We start from the raw sequence: 19818 nt of genomic DNA on the forward strand, positions 1-19818 counted from the left end.
TTCCTTCCTTCCTTCCTTCCTTCCTTCCTTCCTTCCTTCCTTCCTTCCAGGAAGAAGCAGTGATGTAGTATTCCTGATTCCCTGAATTGGTAGTACAGTCTTGGTAGTAAGGTTGATATCTTAGTTATAAATGATCTGTTTTCTCATTGTTTGTACCAAGACATCAGAATTAACTATTTCCCATGTGATGTAAGAGGATGCTTCTTGAGTACCTGCCATATACTGGGTCTGATTCAGGGCATTTGTCCTTCACAATGTCTCAGAAAATTCTTCCAGGTGCCTTTCTTATGAGGTAGGGATTGCTTTCCCCACTCCTCTGATGAAGAAATAGATGCAGACAAATAGCGAAATGAGTCACAGCTCCAAGTTATTAGGTGGTGGAGCCAAGATCACAACACAGTCTGTTGAATCTGAACTCTCTCTCCATTCTGTTCCTTGAGGAGGCAGCCTGCATCTCTCTCTCATCCTCTGGGTGGTGGTGGAGGTTGGGGACAAGTGTCATTGTCATTAGGCATTATGACTTTCAAATATTGTGTTATAACTTGAGAAGCAGTCTATCATGCCCTTTACCTTAAATACCATTTGCATTAGCACCCCCCAAAATGAAATAGTAAGGTATACATCTAACAAAATATGTACAATATCTATATGAAGAAAGCTATAAAACTCTAATGAAAGAAATCAAAGAACTAAAAAAATGGAAAGGTATGCCATGTTCATGGAAGAAAAAAAAGAAGACCCAATATTGGCAAGATGTCAGTTCTTCCCCACTTGATCTATAGATTCAACTCAATCCCAATCAAAATCCCAGCAAGTAATTTTGTGGATATTGATAAACTAATTCTAAAGTTCATGTGGAGAGGCAAAAGACCCAGTACAACCAATGTAATACTGAAGGAGAAGAACAAAGTTGGAGGACTGACCCTACCCAACTTGAAGGTTTTCTATAAAGCTCCAGTAATCAAGAAGTGTGATACTGGTGAAAAATTGACAAACAGATCAATAGAACAGAATGGAGGGTCTAGAATAGGTCCACATAAATGTAGTCAATTGATGTTTGACAAAGGAGCAAAGCCAACAGAGAAAAGATAGTCTTTCCAACAAGTAGTCCTGGAACAACTAGACATCCACGTGCAACAAAAATGGAATCTAGACACAAACCGTATAAACTTCATAAAACTTAACTTAAAATGGATCACACTAAATGCAAAATGCAACACTATAAAACCCTTAGCAGATAACATAGGAGAGAATTTAGATGACCTTGAGTATAGTGATGACTTTTTAGAAGCAACACCAAAGGCATGATCCATAGAATAAATAATGGATAAGCTGAATTTCATTAAAATGAAAAACTCCTGCTATGTAAAAAGCACCATCAAGAAAACAAAATGAAGGCTTCCCTGGTGGCGCAGTGGTTGAGAGTCCGCCTGATGATGCAGGGGACACGGGTTCGTGCCCCGGTCCGGGAAGATCCCACATGCCGCGGAGCGGCTGGGCCCGTGAGCCATGGCCGCTGAGCCTGTGCATCCGGAGCAACGGGAGAGGCCACAACAGTGAGAGGCCCGCGTACCGCAAAAAAAAAAAAAAGAAAAAAAGAAAATGACAAGCCACAGACTGAGAGAAAGTATTTGCAAAAGACAACTGATAAAGGATTATTATTCAAAATATACAAAGAACCCTTAAAACTCAACAATAAAAAAAATACAACAACCCAACTCAAAAAATGGGTGGAAGACCTTAACAGACACCTCACCAAAGAAGAAATACAGATAGCAGAAAAGCATATAAAAAGATGCTCCAGATCATATGTCATCAAGAAAATGCAAACTAAAACAGCAGTGAGATACCACTATACACCTACTAAAATGGCCAAAATCCAAAACACTGATAACATCAAATGCTGGTGAGGAATTGTCATTCATTGCTGGTGGGAATGCGAGATGGTACAGCCACCCTGGAAGACAGTTTGGTGGTTTCTTACAAAACTAAACATACTTTTATCATATAATCCTTGATATTTTCCTAAAGGAATTGAAAGACTTATGTCCATACAAAAACCTGCACACAAATGTTTACAGCAGCTTTATTCGTAATTGCCAAAACTTGGAAGCAACCAAGATGTCCTTCATTAGGTGAATGGATAAATAAACTGTGGCCCATCCAGACAGTGGAATATTATTCAGTGCACAAGCCATGAAGAGACATGGAGGGACCTTAAATGCATATGACTTATTTTCCTGTGGGAGCCGCCAGGTTGAGAGGAGCACGGCCTTCTCCTCTCCCCACCCTGGCATGTGCTCGTCCACTGATATCAGTGTACTCCGAAAAGGGGGAGTCATCTGGCGAAAATGTCACTTTGCCTGCTGTGTTCAAGGCTCCCATTCGACCAGATATTCTGAACTTTGTTCACACCAACTTGTGCAAAAACAACAGACAGCCCTATGCTGTCAGTGAATTAGCAGGTCATCAAACCAGTGCTGAGTCTTGGGTACTGGCAGAGCTGTGGCTCGAATTCCCAGGGTTCAAGGTGGCAGGACTCACCACTCTGGCCAGGATGCTCTTGGAAATATGTGTCGTGGGGGCCACATGTTTGCGCCAACCAAGACCTGGCGACGTTAGTACCGCAGAGTGAATACAACGCAGAAGCGATACGCCATCTGCTCTGCACTGGCTGCCTCGGCGTTACCAGCGCTGGTCGTGTCTAAAGGTCATCGTATAGAGGAAGTTCCTGAACTTCCTCTGGTGGTTGAAGATAAAGATGAAGGCTACAAGAAGACCAAGGAGGTTGTTTTGCTTCTGAAGAAACTTAAAGCCTGGAATGATACCCAAAAGGTCTACGCCTTTCAGCAAATGAGACCTGGCAAAGGCAAAATGAGAAACCGTCGTCGTATCCAGCGCAGGGGACCCTGCGTCATCTGTAATCGGCGCATCATCAAGGCCTTCAGAAACATCCCTGGAATTACTCTGCCTAATGTGAGCAAACCGAACCTTTTGAAACTTGCTCCAGGTGGGCATGTGCTTCGCTCCTGCATTTGGACTGAAAGTGCTTTCCGCAAGTTAGATGAGCTGTATGGCACTTGGCGTAAAGCTGCTCCCCTCAAGAGTAACTACAACCTCCCCATGCACATGGCTCAGTACAGACCTTAGCAGCACCTTGAAAAGCCCAGAGATCCAAAGAGCTCTCCGGGCAGCACGCGAGAGGATTCATCAGAGTCCCGCAAAGGAGTCCACCGAAAAGCCTGAGAGTCACGCTGAAGCTAAACCCACATGCAAAGACCACGCGCCGGAACACGATTCTTCGCCAGGCCAAGTACCACAAAATCCGGATGGATAGGGCAGCAACAGCACTAGAAGCCAGATCAGATGAGAAGGGGCTTCCAGGCAAGAGCCTGGGGCGGGGAAGAAAGGAAAGGAGGCTGTTGGCATTAAGAAGCAGAAGAAGCCTTTGGTGGGAAAAAAGGCTGCAGTGACCAAGAAACCGGCAGCTGAAAAGAAGCCCACAGAAAAGAAACCCACCTCAGAGCAAAAGAAGGTTGCTGCATAACCTTAAATTTGCTTATTACGTAGAGGCGAAATCATTTGGGACAGCTGATTTTGAATAAAGACCTGATTTTAAACAATGCATATGACTTAAGTGAAAGAAGCCTATCTGAAAAGCCTACAGACTGTATGATTCCAACTATATGACATCCTGCAAAGGGAAAAGCTATGGAGACAGTAAAAAGATCAGTGGCTGCCAGGGATTGGGGGAGGGAGGGATGAACAAGAGGAGAACGTAGGATTTTTAGGGCAGTGAAAATACTCTGTATGATATTATAATGATGGATATATGTCATTATACATTTGTCCAAACCCACAGAGTGTACAACACCAAGAGTGAATCCCACGTAAACTATGGATTTCGAGTGACAATGATGTGTCGATATAGGTTCATCCCTGGTAACAAACATACCATCTGGTGAAGATGTTGATACTGGGGAAAGCCATGCCTCTGTGGAGGCAGGGACTATATGGGAAACCTCTGTGCCTTCCCCTCAATTTTGCTGTGAACCTAAAACTGCTTTAAAAAATAAAGTCTATTAAAAAGTGAAGAAAATACGACCACCAATTATAGGAATCTCATACTTTCTTAGACTGTAGAAAATATCTCAAAACTTAAAATATGAATGCTAATAAGCTTGTGGAAAAAAGATTAGTTTCCATGTCTAATGGCGTGGAGACGATGTGCTTGGAAAATGTAAAGAAAATGCACATTTGTTTTCCTCATAAATGTATATTCTTTCAAAACACGTCAAGGCTGAAAGTACTTCACGCTAAAAATATAGGTCAGTGGACAGATCAAAGTCTAAGTGGCATTTGCTGGAAGATCCCTGAGGTTTCAAAACCCTACTGGGACACCTCTGAGGTTAAGAGTCAAGATCACAACATGGGCAGTGGGCACTGGCTGTGCAGGGCAGAAGTGACCAAGGCCACAGAGAGCGCTCAGGGGGAGAGCAGGCTCGGATTTAATTCCAAGGTTAGGGAAAATGAATTTAAATGGGTTTACATCCATTTAAAAAAGAAAGAAAATGTGAATTTTGAAACCTCATTTCATGGCAAATTTAGAAACACACTACGGGTGCCCTTCCCCTTCTCCATGTGAGACAGGAAGGAAGGAAGGGAGAAGATGGCCCACGTGGACCACTTGACACCCCCAAGTGCCAGAGAGGAGGTTAAGGTCTTTTTCATTGTTTATGTGATTCTAACACAACGTGGCGACTTAGATCAGGAAATTCTTTTTCAATCAGAGAAGCAAATTCTCAGTGTGGTTAAGGAATACACTGAAGGCTACAAGGTGAGTGAAAACATAAAAGATCATTCATGATGGAATGTCTCCACGTTGGGGTCCTTTATCCATGAGAGGAGCCCTGAACCCTGGGCTCTGGTCCCAGCCCCACCTGCTACTGTCACCTTTGTTAACTCACACTAACCTTTGTTAACTACTAGGGTAGGAGAGCAGGAACTGGATTAGATAAAGATTTTGCTTTTGCTCTGCTACTCAAGCCTACCGTTCACCACATGGTTTATGTCTTACATTCATGTCTCTTTCCTGAAACTTGTCCTCTTAGCCACTTCACTGATTTTCTTCTTTCTTCTATAGTCTAGAAGTTCTACCTTGCTGCCATGATTTTTTCTCCTCTAATTTGCAATCCTTACTTCTTTCCTAAGCTTGGTCCTGATGGCAGCAATGTCATCATTGCCTAATAGACTAATAGAGTCTAATAGACTAGCTCTCATCTTGGCTGGTCCCTCATGAGCATCTCTTTTGAAATAACCGCCTTGGCTACCATATCACTGTGCTCTTCTGATTATCCCACTTCTCTCTTACTTCCTCTGCTTCACTGACCGGTCTTGGTCATCATTCTTCTAGCATTCAGATCAGTGCCTGCCATGGATAGGGACTCAACAAATGTTTGTTCAGTAAATAATGTAATAAATAATGATGATTTTTTTTCAGGTCTTAATTAAGACATTGTGTTCCATTATTGAGAGATGTGTTGCTGGACCTTATATGGACAAATATGTTCAGGACCCTCAAGCTTCAAGATCAAGTTCAAATCATTCCCCTCCTACTTCTGGAAGTGGTAGTGTTACAACACATGCACCTCATGCTCTGACTTTCTCCTCAGGGCCCAGCAGACCTGCCTCCCAAACATTTCTACGTTCAAAATCATTTCACTCATTCTTTAAGATCCAGTACCCTCTCTTTCACAAAATTCCCTAGCATCTTTAAATTTGGAAAAAATGTCTTCTTCTGGGCTCACAAAACATTAAAAAAAATGAAATTTTTTTCAAATGCTTTTTCTTTAATAGCTTCTTCACTTATCTGCATTGAGTTTTAAAAATCTGTGAACTTAAAAATCTATGCATTTATTTACTCAGTCATTTATCCCAAGAGTCTATGTTAAAAATATCTATTGCCTTTTTACATACTAGCAGATGTGTTTTAGCTTTTTTTTAATTTGAATTTTAACTCAATGTTTCAGCTAACAAAAATCTGGTGGTATCTGCCTTCACAGAAGCCTACACACTGGAAAGGCCTACACTTCAACGCTGCCCTGGAGAACTTCACGCCCTATAAATGGTCCAGGTGTGTGAGGTGATAAAATTATGGATGTTTGAAAAGTTTTGGAGGTTTGGAGTCTCCTTAGCCTCACGGACTCTCTGGACTTTTTCTACAGCTGAGTAGAAAGCTGTGGAAATTTAGAATCACAATGAAAGTGCTGACAAAACCTTCCACAGGCAGCTCTCAGCAGGCCTGTCCTTCCGCAATCAGAAGCTCTTTGTGAGTTTCGGGGAGTGAATCTCCATGTGGTTTTATACTAAGGAATGCTTACACACCAATTGAATCAGTTGCTCCCTTTTGCTCCTGCTTGCATCTGGCTCAGTGTGATGGGATCTCATCCCTCCCGATTGCATACATATAGGCTCCCATGCATGAGTGAGCAGTACGGTGAAAAAAAAGACCTTTCTTAAATCAGTCAACAGGAAATGATCCCAGTTTTTTATTCCTGCTGAGTCATCAAGAAAATATTAGCCTCCATGTCTAAGGACTGCTTCAAAACCCAGTTTAACTCCAAGCTGCCCAATGAACGTAAAAGATCTCTAGACTCGACTGTACGCTCTGTGATGGCACACATTTGTCATAGAGAAGAGGTTTCATAGCGAAAACTATTTCATCGGTTGTGGGCGATTCCCTCATTCACCCACCCAATCAGAATTGGGTCAGAAAATCCTGATCGTGTAACTGTGTCTGTGGCTTCCTAGAAAAAAAAAAAAGTTATTTAGGAAAATACCATATTAAGCCACTTTTGAATTTTTTATTAAGTTGACCTCACTTTGACTGTGTTCAGCGAGGATCTGGGTTACTATTCACGGTAGTTATTTTTAGTTTTTAGAAATAACAATTACAGTACATCAATATTCAAAGTAAATACCTGCTCTGGGTTTGGGGTAAAGGTCAGGTGAGTGGGCGGCTGTTTCCTTTGTAAACAAACGAAAATGCCCAGAGAGCGTTGCTCATCACCCAGCTCTACAGGGATTCAGTCGTTAGTCACCGCAGAGCTGAGGGACAGTGCATCCTGGGAGAGATTCAGGGTGAAGTCAGGATGAGACGCTCTGTGCTTCGGAAAAACAGTCCCCTAGATAGTTAGATGTGTATCTCAGGGAGAATTTTAATGAACCCAGATTCTTGCATCTTCTATACATAGAAAAGCACTGAAATCATTAACTTGAGATATCTGTTCTTCAAGACCAGAAGTACCATTTTACCAGGATGTATGCTGGACTACACGCATTCCCAGCCAAAAATCATATCCATCCTGGTTCCTTTCCTACCTCTTTGGAAGAGTTTCCTCGGAGCTAAATTATCTAAATTTATTTATCACCCTGAATAAAACTTAAACTCACAACTCCTACGTTGTACATTTTTTTTTTTTAAGTTGACGCCTTGAAGGTACAAAGTGCTGAAAAATTACTGAAAGATTTGGGGAGGTTGGAGGTTGGCAAACAAGGAAGCCACAAGAAAGGCGAAGGAACAGTGAGTGTCTGGGGACATCATTCACCGCAGACAGCCCTTATGTCTGTTTGCTTCTTTGTTGCACCAACCTCTCCGCAACTTTCTGCCAAGTTGCTGCTCTCCCAAGCCAGGCGTGTGCAATTGTTCGCATCTGCTCACCAGCTACCCTCACCCCACCCAGTCTATCACCCAGGGCCTGAACAAGCACGCACCCATGCTCACTCACATCTCACTGAGAAGGAGAGGGAGAGAGAAGGAATACTGAGTGGAAAAATACCAAGATTTATGCTTGATTATTGGAGATAATTAAGTAGGACCTAAAAATAGTCACGCCCTTATTTCATATTATGTTCAAAATGATTCAAATTCAAAACTATTCACAGCTGTGCTGGGGGCTGCTACCACACAGAGTTGATTTCAAGCACTTGAATCAACGATCAGCAAATGAAGCTTCTCTCTGTTCTTCCAAGTATAACTTGGAGTGGTACCATGACTCAGAGGCTATTGAATGTGAAATAAAGGGATCAATAATATCTTTACCCTCATGACACCCATCGTTTATTCTGCCAATACTTTTCAATAGAGAGGAGCAGTGCGGCCAACGTGCCCTGTCGGGTGTGTGAGCGTCTCTTACAAAGATGTTGATGATGGGTCTTTAAAATTCAACTCCATATATGTATTGATTAAGCAGACTGGTAGTTTACTATTTTATTGACTGACTTATTGATAACCCCCAAACACTGAACGATGCAGAAACAGGCTGCAAAGTAAGACGTAGAGAAAAATATGTGTATTTTTTAAGTATATATGCAGGATTTACCCTGCTACTAGAAATCTTTTTCAAGTATGAGGAACAAATCGAATCATGTACCACAAGTAACACCAACAGTCCCATTCATTTGAGGAGACTGTTATCCGCCAGCATCGCTGAACGGACAGGTGTAGACAAAACCACTGGCCTCCCCCTTCTGGTTTTGTTCAGGTTGCTATCTTTTCTTTACTGAACATGACAAAATGTTAGGCTTCAGTTGTGACCCAGCTCAAAGGCTGCTCTTTTCATGAAAACTTCCCTGATTCTTCCAATATTCCCTGACGTCAGACGGCACCGCATTTCTACTTTCTGTGTATCATTTTCTTTCTTTCTTTTTTATTTTTACTGAAGTATAGTTGATTTACAATGTTGCAACAATCTCTGCTGTACAGCAAAGTGACTCAGTTATACACATACATACATTCTTTTTTAATATTCTTTTCCATTATGGTTTATCACAGGAGATTGGATATAGTTCCCTGTGCTCTACAGTAAGACCTTGGTGTTTATCCATTCTAAATGTAATCTTTTGCATCTACCAACCCCAAACTCACCGGCCAACCTTCTCCCTCCCCGCTCCCCCTTGGCAAGCCAAGTCTGTTCTCTATGTCTATGAGTCTGTTTCTGTTTTGTAGATAGGTTCTTTTGTGCCATATTTTAGATTCCACATATAAGTGATATCATACGGTTATTTGTCTTTCTCTTTCTGACTCACTTCACTTAGTATGGTAATCTCTAGTTGCGTCCATGTTGCTGCAAATGGCATTATTTCATTCTTTTTCATGGCTGAGTAGTATTCCATTGTATATGCATGTACCACGTCTTCTTTATCCATTCATCTGTTGACGGACATTTAGGCTGCTTCCATGTTTTGGCTATTGTGATCTGTATCATTTTCTATAAGAGATCATTTTATGTCACCAAAGGGCCTTAACATGGCCACCAACAGTATAGAGCACATTGAATAATAACAATTTTTTGGTCTTTCTTTTCCCTTAGGTTGAATTCTTTGAGAGCAGCGGCTATGCCACTTGGTTTTGTATCAAGTACACCTAGCCTAGGGCTTTGTCACCCAGCAGACATTCATTCTTCCTTTTATTCAATGAATATCCACCAACTGCTTGTAATGGGCCCAGAGCAGAGGGTCCATGCAGCCGGGAAGGAATGCATGCCAGCCTCTGCTGTGACATCATCACCCACATCAGCCTCTACGGAATTTGTCAGCACCTGGGAGGGAGGACGTGCTGTCTTTTTCTAATACCCAGTGGGCCTTCACACTAACGACTGTTGAATACATTTAACATATCCATAAAGCCAAAAGAAATCACAACTGTCCAGTGTAAAGGCTGCTGTTTTATAATTTTTGTGTGGTTTAGCTCTTTAAAAGTTTTCTTGGGTCAGATTTTTGTTATGTGTTTTGAGGAACCTATGTCTACTTTCCTAACAATTTTGGTTCAAATTAAAAGTCTTTGATGAAGCTGTTCTTAAAATTTTGTTTCATCAAAAATGAGCTGCTGCTTTATTGAACAGATTAACTAAAGTTTACGTGGTGGGCACAGTGAAGTAACAAGGGAAGAAACTAGGACACGTCTTGGAATTAAGCCCTTCCTATTCCAATGGGCACCATGAAGAGCTCTTTCCCAAATCTCAAAAGATTTGTCCCATTGCCAGTCCTTGTCACATTTATTGCCCTCACTGACTTCCTGTGCATTTGGATCAGAAAGTTGAGACATTGCAGAACTCTCAAGAAACGTACTTTAAAATTGCCAGTTTGACATTAAGTATCAAAAGCCTTCAAGCCCGCAAGCTTGTCCTCAAATCCACCCATTTCACTTTAGGTATTTAACTAAGGCTGTAAAGATTTTCTTAATGTGTTTATAATAGGATTATCATAGGATTATTGACTATGGTGACTACAGATGATCACTCATCATTTCAAAAACAGGGAATTAGTGGAAAAGAAAAAGATAATCCATGTGCTAGTAAATCACGCAGTAGTTAGAAATGATGTAGAATTACATACATCGTCATGGACATATACTCATGATGTACTGCCAGAAAAGAGGAGGTTACAAAATAGTACCCATATTTTAATTCTATTTTAATGTAATATATACGAAACATGAAAGAGCTCGATATGCACTAAAATATAATTAATTGTGGTAATATGGTAGCAGGTGATATGGGACAATTTTTTAAAAAATAAAGATTAGAGTTATCACGGTGTGCTTGTTTATGTGCGACGGCAATGATCCAGTAGAAAGGAGAAATTGATAATGCAGGAGAGAGAGAGGGTAATTTCATGAACAGGATGCTTATGTAGGTGAGAGGGCACGGGATCCAGCACAGAAGAAGAGGGATCAAGAGATGAGAGCAGGCACAGCTTACCCATAGTAAACGGAGGGAAGCCAGGTGATGGGTGCAGAAGGAGGTGGGGTTAGCGGTGGGAAAATAAAGCCGTTCTTATTGCACTGCTTCTGTTTTCTCACTGACATAGGAAGCGAAAGCAGTGGTTTGAAGTGATGGAGGCAGATGGAAGTGTGAGGACACAGAAGAAGGAAGGAAACAGTGAGTTTTGTAGCAGGAGAGTGAACTTCAAGGAGGAACAATGTCAGATGCTTGACAGTGCTGAGTGACCACTCGACATCTGTGGTCAGACGTTTCAGAGAGACGTAGCAGTTGCCAAACTTGGCTGCTTGGATATATTTAATATGACACAGTCTCCATGGTCTAAGGCACTACGCGCCTTCCACGTAGTGTCTGTGATGCAGTGTGAACTGCCCTCTAGTGAAGAGCGGGCTCAAGCAGGGGCTGCGTGGTCCCTCTGTGTGGGACGGGGACCTAGGCCTGCTCTCGTTTTCTCTCATCCCATCTAGAAGACGGAACAGCTCTTCTGAAATACACCCAGATGAGTTAGGCCTTTCTAAATATGTTTTGTCACGTTCTTTATAATGTCACATTACAAACTTTTAATAAAAGGTGAATTTTTTTTAGGACAGATTTTACAGCCCTTCACACACCATCATGCACACAATAGACATTCGATAAATGTGTTAATGAACTTAACGAAAATAGCGACAGAAAAACAGACAGATCAAAAGGGACGGGACACAGTCCCACTCACAGGCTGACTCTCTCCCCGGCATTTTCCCTCCCCTGCAGAAATCCACGGGTGGCGCCGGGTGCAGAGACAGGAACTCGGCACAGAGGACTTGGGCCTGGGGGTTGATGGGTTCCTTCTCTAACCTCAGCCTCGGGAAGGTAGCCGGGCATGGCTCCACCTGCTTTACCATAAAATGGATCAACTGGAAATCCAGTGGTTTAGGTCTTAAAAGTCCTCATCAGGATATGACAAAGGAGGCAGTTGTCACACTCAAGGTGTCTCCTACCGTAATTGGCTGGGGATCGTGTTTGTTTAAGGAGAGCCCCTTAACCTTTGACTTCCCTGTAGTCTCGTGGGATGCAAGACAGGAAAAGAATAATTAGAAACTTCTTCCAGCCCCCTTTGCTTTCTTCCGTTCGTGAAGTATTCAGGATAAACTGTAGGCAAAACGGGCAACCATGGCGGTTTTGGATACGAAGAAATCGGAATCGAGGTAGGTGTAGGTGTCTTTTCCTGCTCAGCAAAGCTTTCCTGGGCACACGGCCTGTGGGAAAGCAATGGTTCCTAACTCACTCTGTGCATCACAGCTTAAACACACAGGGAGTGTAAAAGAGTTTTTCCAACAATGGCGAGTAAAGGTGGAAACTGGAAATGAAGAACTAAAGCCATCTGGAAAAAGTGGAAACAATTGTGCTGCTAGATAGGCACCCACTTGCATCTGGTGAGAGCCCGATTTCTTCTGTTTTAGATGGTTCTTTCCAGGAAGCGCTGTTCCTACACGAAGGCTCTGCAGCGCGGGCGTGCGCACCTGGCCGTCAGAGCCAGGTGACTGTGCTGGATGTAGCCTGGGCCGTCGTGCACACGTTCTGGCTGAGACGCTTTCACGGTGTGTGCGCGGTGACCCCGCACGGCACCCCGGGCCGCTCCGAGGAGCTTCCACCCCCACGGGCTTCCACCCCATGGCGCGGCTCTGAGCAACGCTGCCAGCTAGGCAGGACCTGTGGACACCTGTACGTGCACGAATCAGTACCCTCTCCGCCAGCTGGTCTACACAACCAAAGCCGAGTGCTCAGAGCATCACGAAGCTAGAAGTGACTTCAGAGACCCTCCAGCCCAGCCAGCCCTTTTATAAGGAGGGGTAACTTTGGTCTGTAAAAGGTAGTTAACCTTCTACCTTTGCTTGCACCATCTATAAGAGATAGAATCAAATGTCCTGGATGGGTTTGAGATGTTGCTTGAAAATAGGACTGACAGGCCTTGGGCCGCATCTTACATCTCTAACACAGAGGGCTGCATCCTCTAACCAACAAAGCGCTTTGCCCATCTCTGCTTACCACACACAGTCCTTCTACATCTCTCTGCCCCTCCTTCTGTCCTTCCTGCCTGCCTTGCTGTCTCGCTCGCTCTCTCCAGGTGGGGATATGGGATTGGACTGGAAACATAGCGCCGTGTAAACTGGAAGCTCTAAGCACAGGCCGCTGTACTGTCTCATGTTCCATGTGCTGTCTTACTTGTGCGGGTACAGTTGAGACTCCCTGAGTATTTCTTGCCCTCCAGAGACAGATGTTCCCAGGGAAATGCCAGATTCGATGGAGAGCAGCAATTCTGTCAAAGATGGCAGTGTGGAGTGGAAGGAACTGGATATTCATGTTTAAGTTTCTGCTCGACCCTGATTCCTGGTCTCAGAACAGGAGCTGAATTCTCCTTCCTGGGACAGGACAAACCGAGAAACAAGTATGCTTTACTTAGCTCTCCGCTGAGCCTGTTGGCCTCCAGTACAGCGAGGCCTCTCTGACTTAATTATTCAATAAGTAAGGAGCCCTGAGAAAGGGTTTTCACAGCCGACAGGGTTTTAGGGCTACACCAACTTCCACAAGGGGAACACAGTTTTTCAGCATCAGTGTTAAATGTTGTACTTCTTCTTGTTTGATTTTTTAATTTGTTTTAAAAGAGTGTCCATCAGAGAGCAGTAGATGGTTGAAATCGGATTAAAAAAGCATTTTTCTTTCTGTCCTACAAATAATAATTTTAGACATAGTCATTTATGGAAATAACTTGCAGACTTAAGACCACTCTTACCTGCTAAATAAAAATATTTTGAAGATTTGAATTCAGAGCTATTTGCAGATACCTCACAGCTTTCATGCCATTGATTATGTGCATGCATTACAGAAAGTTGTGCTTTTACATATAAATCTTAAGAATCTTTTACCATAAAGATATGTGAAAATACACGTCAGACTCGGTTCTATCACATTCATTTTTCTTTTCCTAGAGAGGAAAGGCTCAGTTCTTATAATTCACATCAGTTTAATTTGTAAGCTGGTTCATTTGTAAGGGGGGTCATCTGTCAGCAGAGGGTTGAATTTAGAAGCTCTCTCTGCAGATAAGTTTCTCCTCAAAATGCAAGAGGATTGAGATGGCATTGCCTGAGCTGGTCTTCGTTTGCTGGAGGTTTTGTGGTGGTTGTTTGCTGTCAGGTAGCTCCTCTCTTCGGTCTTTTAACACAACTTTCTGCCCATCTCCCTGCTTAAACAGTGGCAACCGTAAGATCAGCTCAGTGGCCCTTATTCCTCATCCTGTGTTCGGTGACTTGCGTTAATCCTAGAGATCTTTGCATCCAACTGTCTTTTGACCACCTTGGGAGTGACACAGGACATATTCTCCCCATGGCTCTCTGATTTTGACAGCAAGGCTCGCCTTGGCCAAGGACGAGGTCCCGCTCCCAAAGTCTGTAGCGAACCTGATGCAACAGTGAGCTTAGCCGCTAAGCTGGGGACACCAGGCATCCGGGAAGAGCCACAACTCCAAAAAACACATATTTTGATTCTTATGTTTAGAATGAATAATCTGATAAAGACAAAGAATTGTCTTTTCTCTATGTTTTTTTTTTTCTATAAAACTTTACATAAAGCTCTCAAACAGAAAAGGTGATCTCATTTTCTCACACCCTCCCTCTCCTTTCCTTCTCCATCTCCATCATCTTTAGGATAAAAACTTCTCTGTGATGTTACAGATCTTTTAGGAAACTAGCAGAGACCGTCAGGAATCTCGGGCCACCCAGGAAGGTGGCTTGCCACACTCCTCACTTGTGCCTGGGGTTTTCTCTTCCAGAGAGTTCTCAGGTGTGTAACTATACCAAGGGGGTGCCAAGGTCTTCTGGAGATGAGAACTTGACAGAGATTCAGTTTGATGTTGACTTTGAGTTTGTATCCTCACGTACAGACCACCTCCTGATGCACACGCCTGACCCCGTAAGTTTACTGAGCATTCACGGATGCAGTGGTGGAATAGCACTGTCAAGGAGTTTGGAGATCATCTAGTTTAGTTTGAGAAACCGGGACCCAGAGAGGTTAAGTGACTTGTACCAGGTCTCACAGCGAGGAAGTGAGATAAGCAAAGCCGGAGCCTCCCTCTGCAGCGTGTGGTGTCTCACGTCTAAAGAGGCTCGTCCACGGATAATTCACATGGGGGAGGTGGATAAAGCTCGCCTCCCCCAGGCTTTTCTCCTCTGCTTCTGTGCTAACATCCGTTTTCTCTTTCTTCCATTTTGCTTACTAGCATGGGAGGCTCCCACCCCATGGACCTCTTTGACTCCCTTCTCAAACTTCTTGGACTGAAGCTGTTCTCGTGTGGAACCAGGGTTGGGCCAGGACTTCATAAATCAGTGGGCCCCTGGCTACCAGCAAACACTCCATCTCTCTTTTCCTGTACTATGCGTCCCCCTCCCTCCAATTAGTAAAGTATCCAGCCCAGGCTTATGTGCTCCTTGCTGTAAAAAGTTATAAGGACCTTGTAGAGATTCCCCAGACCAACCAGATCAGATGAGAGGATGGCCCAGTACATACAGCGAGTCACAGCAAGGCTCTGCTGAGACTGAAACAAAACGAGCACATTACAGAACGTTACCTGTTTAACAACATCTATTTCGTTACAGGATTGACAAATTACCAGGAAACTATGCAGAAATTGTTACCTATCCATCCTCCCCCAGCCATGTAGTCACCTGTGTACCCACTGGTCTGTCTAATCTGCTTCTAGAAAAGAGTTCAGCAGCAGGCCCTAAGGAAACGTCGGGGCGGGTCTGTTATCAACGGAATCGTCTTACTGATGAGACGATCAAACAGGACGGCAAAACCCCAAAATATGAATCCGACTGTAATATTCATTTTATAAAACTTAGTACTACATAAACAATACATTATTAAATGCTGACAACATTTTCCCATATGACCTTCTTTGTAAAAATATTAAGGTAATCTTTATCGTTTCCTTTGATCTCTCGCCTTTTGTGTCCTAATATCAAAAAGAAATGGTGGCGATTACCCTAATATTCAAGTATGTATTATATATTTAAATTTATACATAAGTGTATATAATATGTGTAATAGTTAATATACATACAACATCAGAGAGGGCTATAGGTCTTTTTTCAAATTTTTGGAAGTTATCGTACAAGCCAGAAAGCTTCAGTGGATTCTGTTCCCATATTGAGCAAAAGTGTAAAATCATAAGGACTTTCTTTCCTACTCGGAGGGCAGCTTGAGGGCAAAAGAGTCTTTCTGTAAATTACCCATGATAAGTGATGGTGAAGAAGAAAATAGGCCTCATTCGCAAATACAGGTGTCAAGCGGCCGACAAGAACCCAGAGCACCGTGACCTGCGTCAAAGGGTAACGGAACGGTCCTCGGGTTGTGAGAAAAGGAGCCGACCACCTTTCCCCAAATGCAGAAAGTGAGCTGCAAGCCCTTACCTTGGAGGGCCTGCAGGCTGTGAGTCTGTACGATGATGCAGAGCTGCAGCACCAGCTGGGGAGCGCTCTCCAGGAAGGTGGCGAGCAGGTGCAGCATGCTCACGTCTGCGTACTCATAGACCATCTTCCAGTAAAACCTCCACCGGCCATTCTCTCCGCCCTGTCGACTTCGAATACCTAAGTATATCGTGTGGAAATACCTAGAAAGGAAACACAGAGAAAAAGAAAGACCGGAGTGATAACTAATCCTTCAAACACCAGGGCTGTTTTTTCTCTTCTGCAAACCGCCATATATGTGCAAGCACGTCCATGAAACAACTATCTTAGTGACTTATCACTTAAGGTCCCAAGTTGGCCCTTATTCTTAAAGGTTCACTTTGAGGAGTCACTGCAATTTTTGTCTTCGTTAAAGCATTCCACTGCATTGTAATATGAAGAGGGAGGTGAGACACAGGTGTAGAAGGGATTTTCCACCTTGATAATCTACAGACACCCTTCCTGGTCAGTTCCACCATGTGCTCAATGGTCCTCAGCAGATGGATGTCTCCAAGGGCATGATGCAAGTCAAGCTCTAGGACGTATGTGTTTGTAAACACTCCTGATGCCTTTTTCAAAAACTTTTACTATTGAAAATTTCAAAGCTATACAAAAGAAGAAAAAAACAGTGTCTTGAATCCATAATAAAATTACCCCACTGCTTCAAGAAAATTTCCTGATAATAATCACCAATGTGGTAATCTTAAGTATTGCATATTAACTTTCCAAAAGTGTTTGGAAAAGTATGAGAATGAAAGCAGGCTTGGCAATCCTGAAAGCCAGTGGCATTTCCCGCTGGGTGTGAAAGATGCTGTCTCTGAATGGTCATCACATTTTATTCTGACAAACTTGTATTTGTTCTTTAATACCATGAAAAAGAAGTCAAATTATTCTACGGAGAGAAAAGACAAGAGGGTATATAGATACTACAAAGAAAGTAAAGTGACATAGTCTTTGATCTAATTACTGCTCTGGCTTTCTTGTTCTTTGGGTCATGATGTGCTCATTCCTTATGAATAGTGATGAAGTTCTCAAAATCGGGTCCTTGAGTAACAGGCCGGCGCTGTTAGGGAGAGAGTTTCTGAAACTGGTCCTCCTGCATCACCTTTGTTTCTGATCCATCCCCTGAGGGTCACATTGAACAAATCCAATTCATCTTTTCTACACAACCTTTCTAATACTGGAAGACACCTCAGAGTCCCCAGAGATTTCCACTTTCCTCCCCTCCCTTCCAAAAGTCCTAGTGTCCCCAGCCACATGTCCCATGACCCCCCAAGTCCCCTGACACCCTGGTCACTCTCTGAACATGCTTCAATTTCTCCTTCACAGCACTTGGAACTTTAATTACTTCTAAATGTAATATGTATATATACAATGGACTATTACTCAGTTATTAAAAAGAACGAAATAATGCCACTTGCAGCAACACGGATGGACCTGGAGATTATCATACTGAGCGAAGTAACTCAGACAGAGAAAGACAAATATCATATGTTACTGAAACGGAGCAGGACCCTATTGTTCTTCCCCCCCCCCGCCCCCACCATGTCCTCCGCCTGCCTTTTGTCTGTGGAAGAAAATTAGCCAAAGAATAAGTTTAATCAGAGAAGTGAGAAAATGCAGAAACAGAGGAAAACAGTCCTAGGAGACCAAATAATAAGTTTAGTCCTTAAGCATAGTCAAGGACCTGTAGTTCCTCCTTAAGGGCTATGGATAATATTCTGAGCCGTATCCTGGGAGCTGTCTTACAGATACTGAATCCTCCTCCGGGTCGAAGAAGGTAACTAACTACATGATGACCAGGCTGTAGTCATGACATAAGCTGCCACAATTCCAAGAATTGGCCTCAGAGAAATGGAAACAAACCAACCCTGGAACTGAAGATCACCTGTACCTCAAACAATCGAGATGACGCTGGTCAGACCACCGATGACCAATTTCAAGATGCCTGTCAGAGCTGCCTGTGCATGTTTCTGCATATAGCCCCCTCCCTCTGCCTATAAAAGCTCTTGCTCCTTGAGTATCAGGGGGAAGGCCTTTGGACAGGAGTCCGCCCTTCCCCCTGGTTGCCGGCCTCCAAAATAAAGCAACCTTTCCTTTCCTACCAACACTTGTCTCTCGAGAATTGACTTTTGAGTGGTGTAACAATATCACTTCTGTGCAGAATCTTAAAAAAGTGACACAAATGAACTTATTTACAAAACAGAAACAGACTCACAGACTTAGAGGGCGAACTTATGTTACTGGGGTAATGGGGGGGGATAGATTGGGAATTTGGGATTGACATGTACACATGGCTATATTTAAAATAGATAACCAAAAAGGACTTGCTGTACAGCACAGGGGACTCCGCTCAATACTCTGTAATAACCTAAATGGGAAGAGAATTTGAAAAAGAATAGATACATGTGTACATATAACTGAATCACTTTGCTGTACACCTGAAACTAACACAACATTGTTAATCAACTATACTCCAATATAAAATAAAAATTTAAAAAATAAATAAAAATTTTAAAATAATATGGATTTATGTTATATTTTCCCTCCCTGTGAATCCAAAGCTTTCCTCTGCTATAAGTGTCTTGATCAAGTGGACTGTAGGTCAACATTCCTAAGCTGCTTTGCCACAGTTTTTACTGATTTACGTAAAATTGGTTTGTATATTTTCCTTTGTGTTCCATTTCATTCATTCCTTCCATGAATCACATTTGAAAATTTGATTCTGGAACAGAAATAAAAGGTGATTTTGTCTTCCCATCACAGTATTATGGTACAGGACAGTGGCAGGGGGGAAGGTAGGGGTTACCAGAGCCGCAGGGGCTCGTTTAACACCTATACGTCACTGAATACAAAGGTTGCCATCTTGCTTGAAGAAAGTTGACCAGAAAGTCAAAGTCCTTATAATAATTTTATCTGACTACTTAAAAATTCCAAGGTTGCCCCAAAACACACGCATTATATATATAATATATATTTATACAAGCATTATATATATGGGTAATATGAATGTGCAAAAGATTTCAGAATTTAAAAAATTCAGAACATGCAAAAATTTCCAAAAAAGCCCAAGGAAACTACATATGTAAAGACACAAAGATGAGGAAAATGCCCTGCATTCTGATAAGAAGTGCATTTTAATATGTAGCACTCTTGGCCTGAAATGCATTTTGCACATTCACGTTACCTTTTCTTAGAATGACCTTGTCTCTTTTCTCCACTACAGAAACTTACAGTTGTGGTTTAAAGCTCTGCTAATGTATCTCACCTCAGAAGACCTTCCTTGATGACCCCAACCGAGAATCCTTGCCTGCACCCGACTTGTGCATGCCACTAACACGGGAGCTACCTCACTGGGTGGGTTTATCTGTTTCTGTGCTGGCTTCTGTTCCAGACCTCCAAGGCTGGAGGGTGCTCACTCATCACTGAAGCTCACCATTGAGCACTATTTTCTGTTCATGCTGGGATTCACCGAAGTGTGTTAAGTTGAACTGGGGGGAGAGTCTCAAATTCTATTTCTTTATAATTAGTTATTTTCATGAGACGGACCAAGA

The 19818-nt window shown here is 42.7% G+C and overlaps 1 protein-coding gene across 1 annotated transcript in view; it reads right to left on the minus strand.

Moving 5' to 3' along the window:
• Positions 1–19818, minus strand: part of XKR4 (XK related 4) — a 321461-nt gene that overhangs the window by 87342 nt on the left and 214301 nt on the right. Inside the window, exon 2 of the mRNA XM_029223043.1 lies at positions 16229–16428. Coding sequence (XP_029078876.1) covers positions 16229–16428 — 200 coding nt within the window. The remainder of the gene's footprint in view (positions 1–16228; positions 16429–19818) is intronic.

This window comes from Monodon monoceros, unplaced genomic scaffold, assembly GCF_005190385.1.
Source record: "Monodon monoceros isolate NGI ecotype Baffin Bay Population unplaced genomic scaffold, NGI_Narwhal_1 Super_Scaffold_14, whole genome shotgun sequence".
Lineage (NCBI taxonomy): Eukaryota > Metazoa > Chordata > Mammalia > Artiodactyla > Monodontidae > Monodon > Monodon monoceros.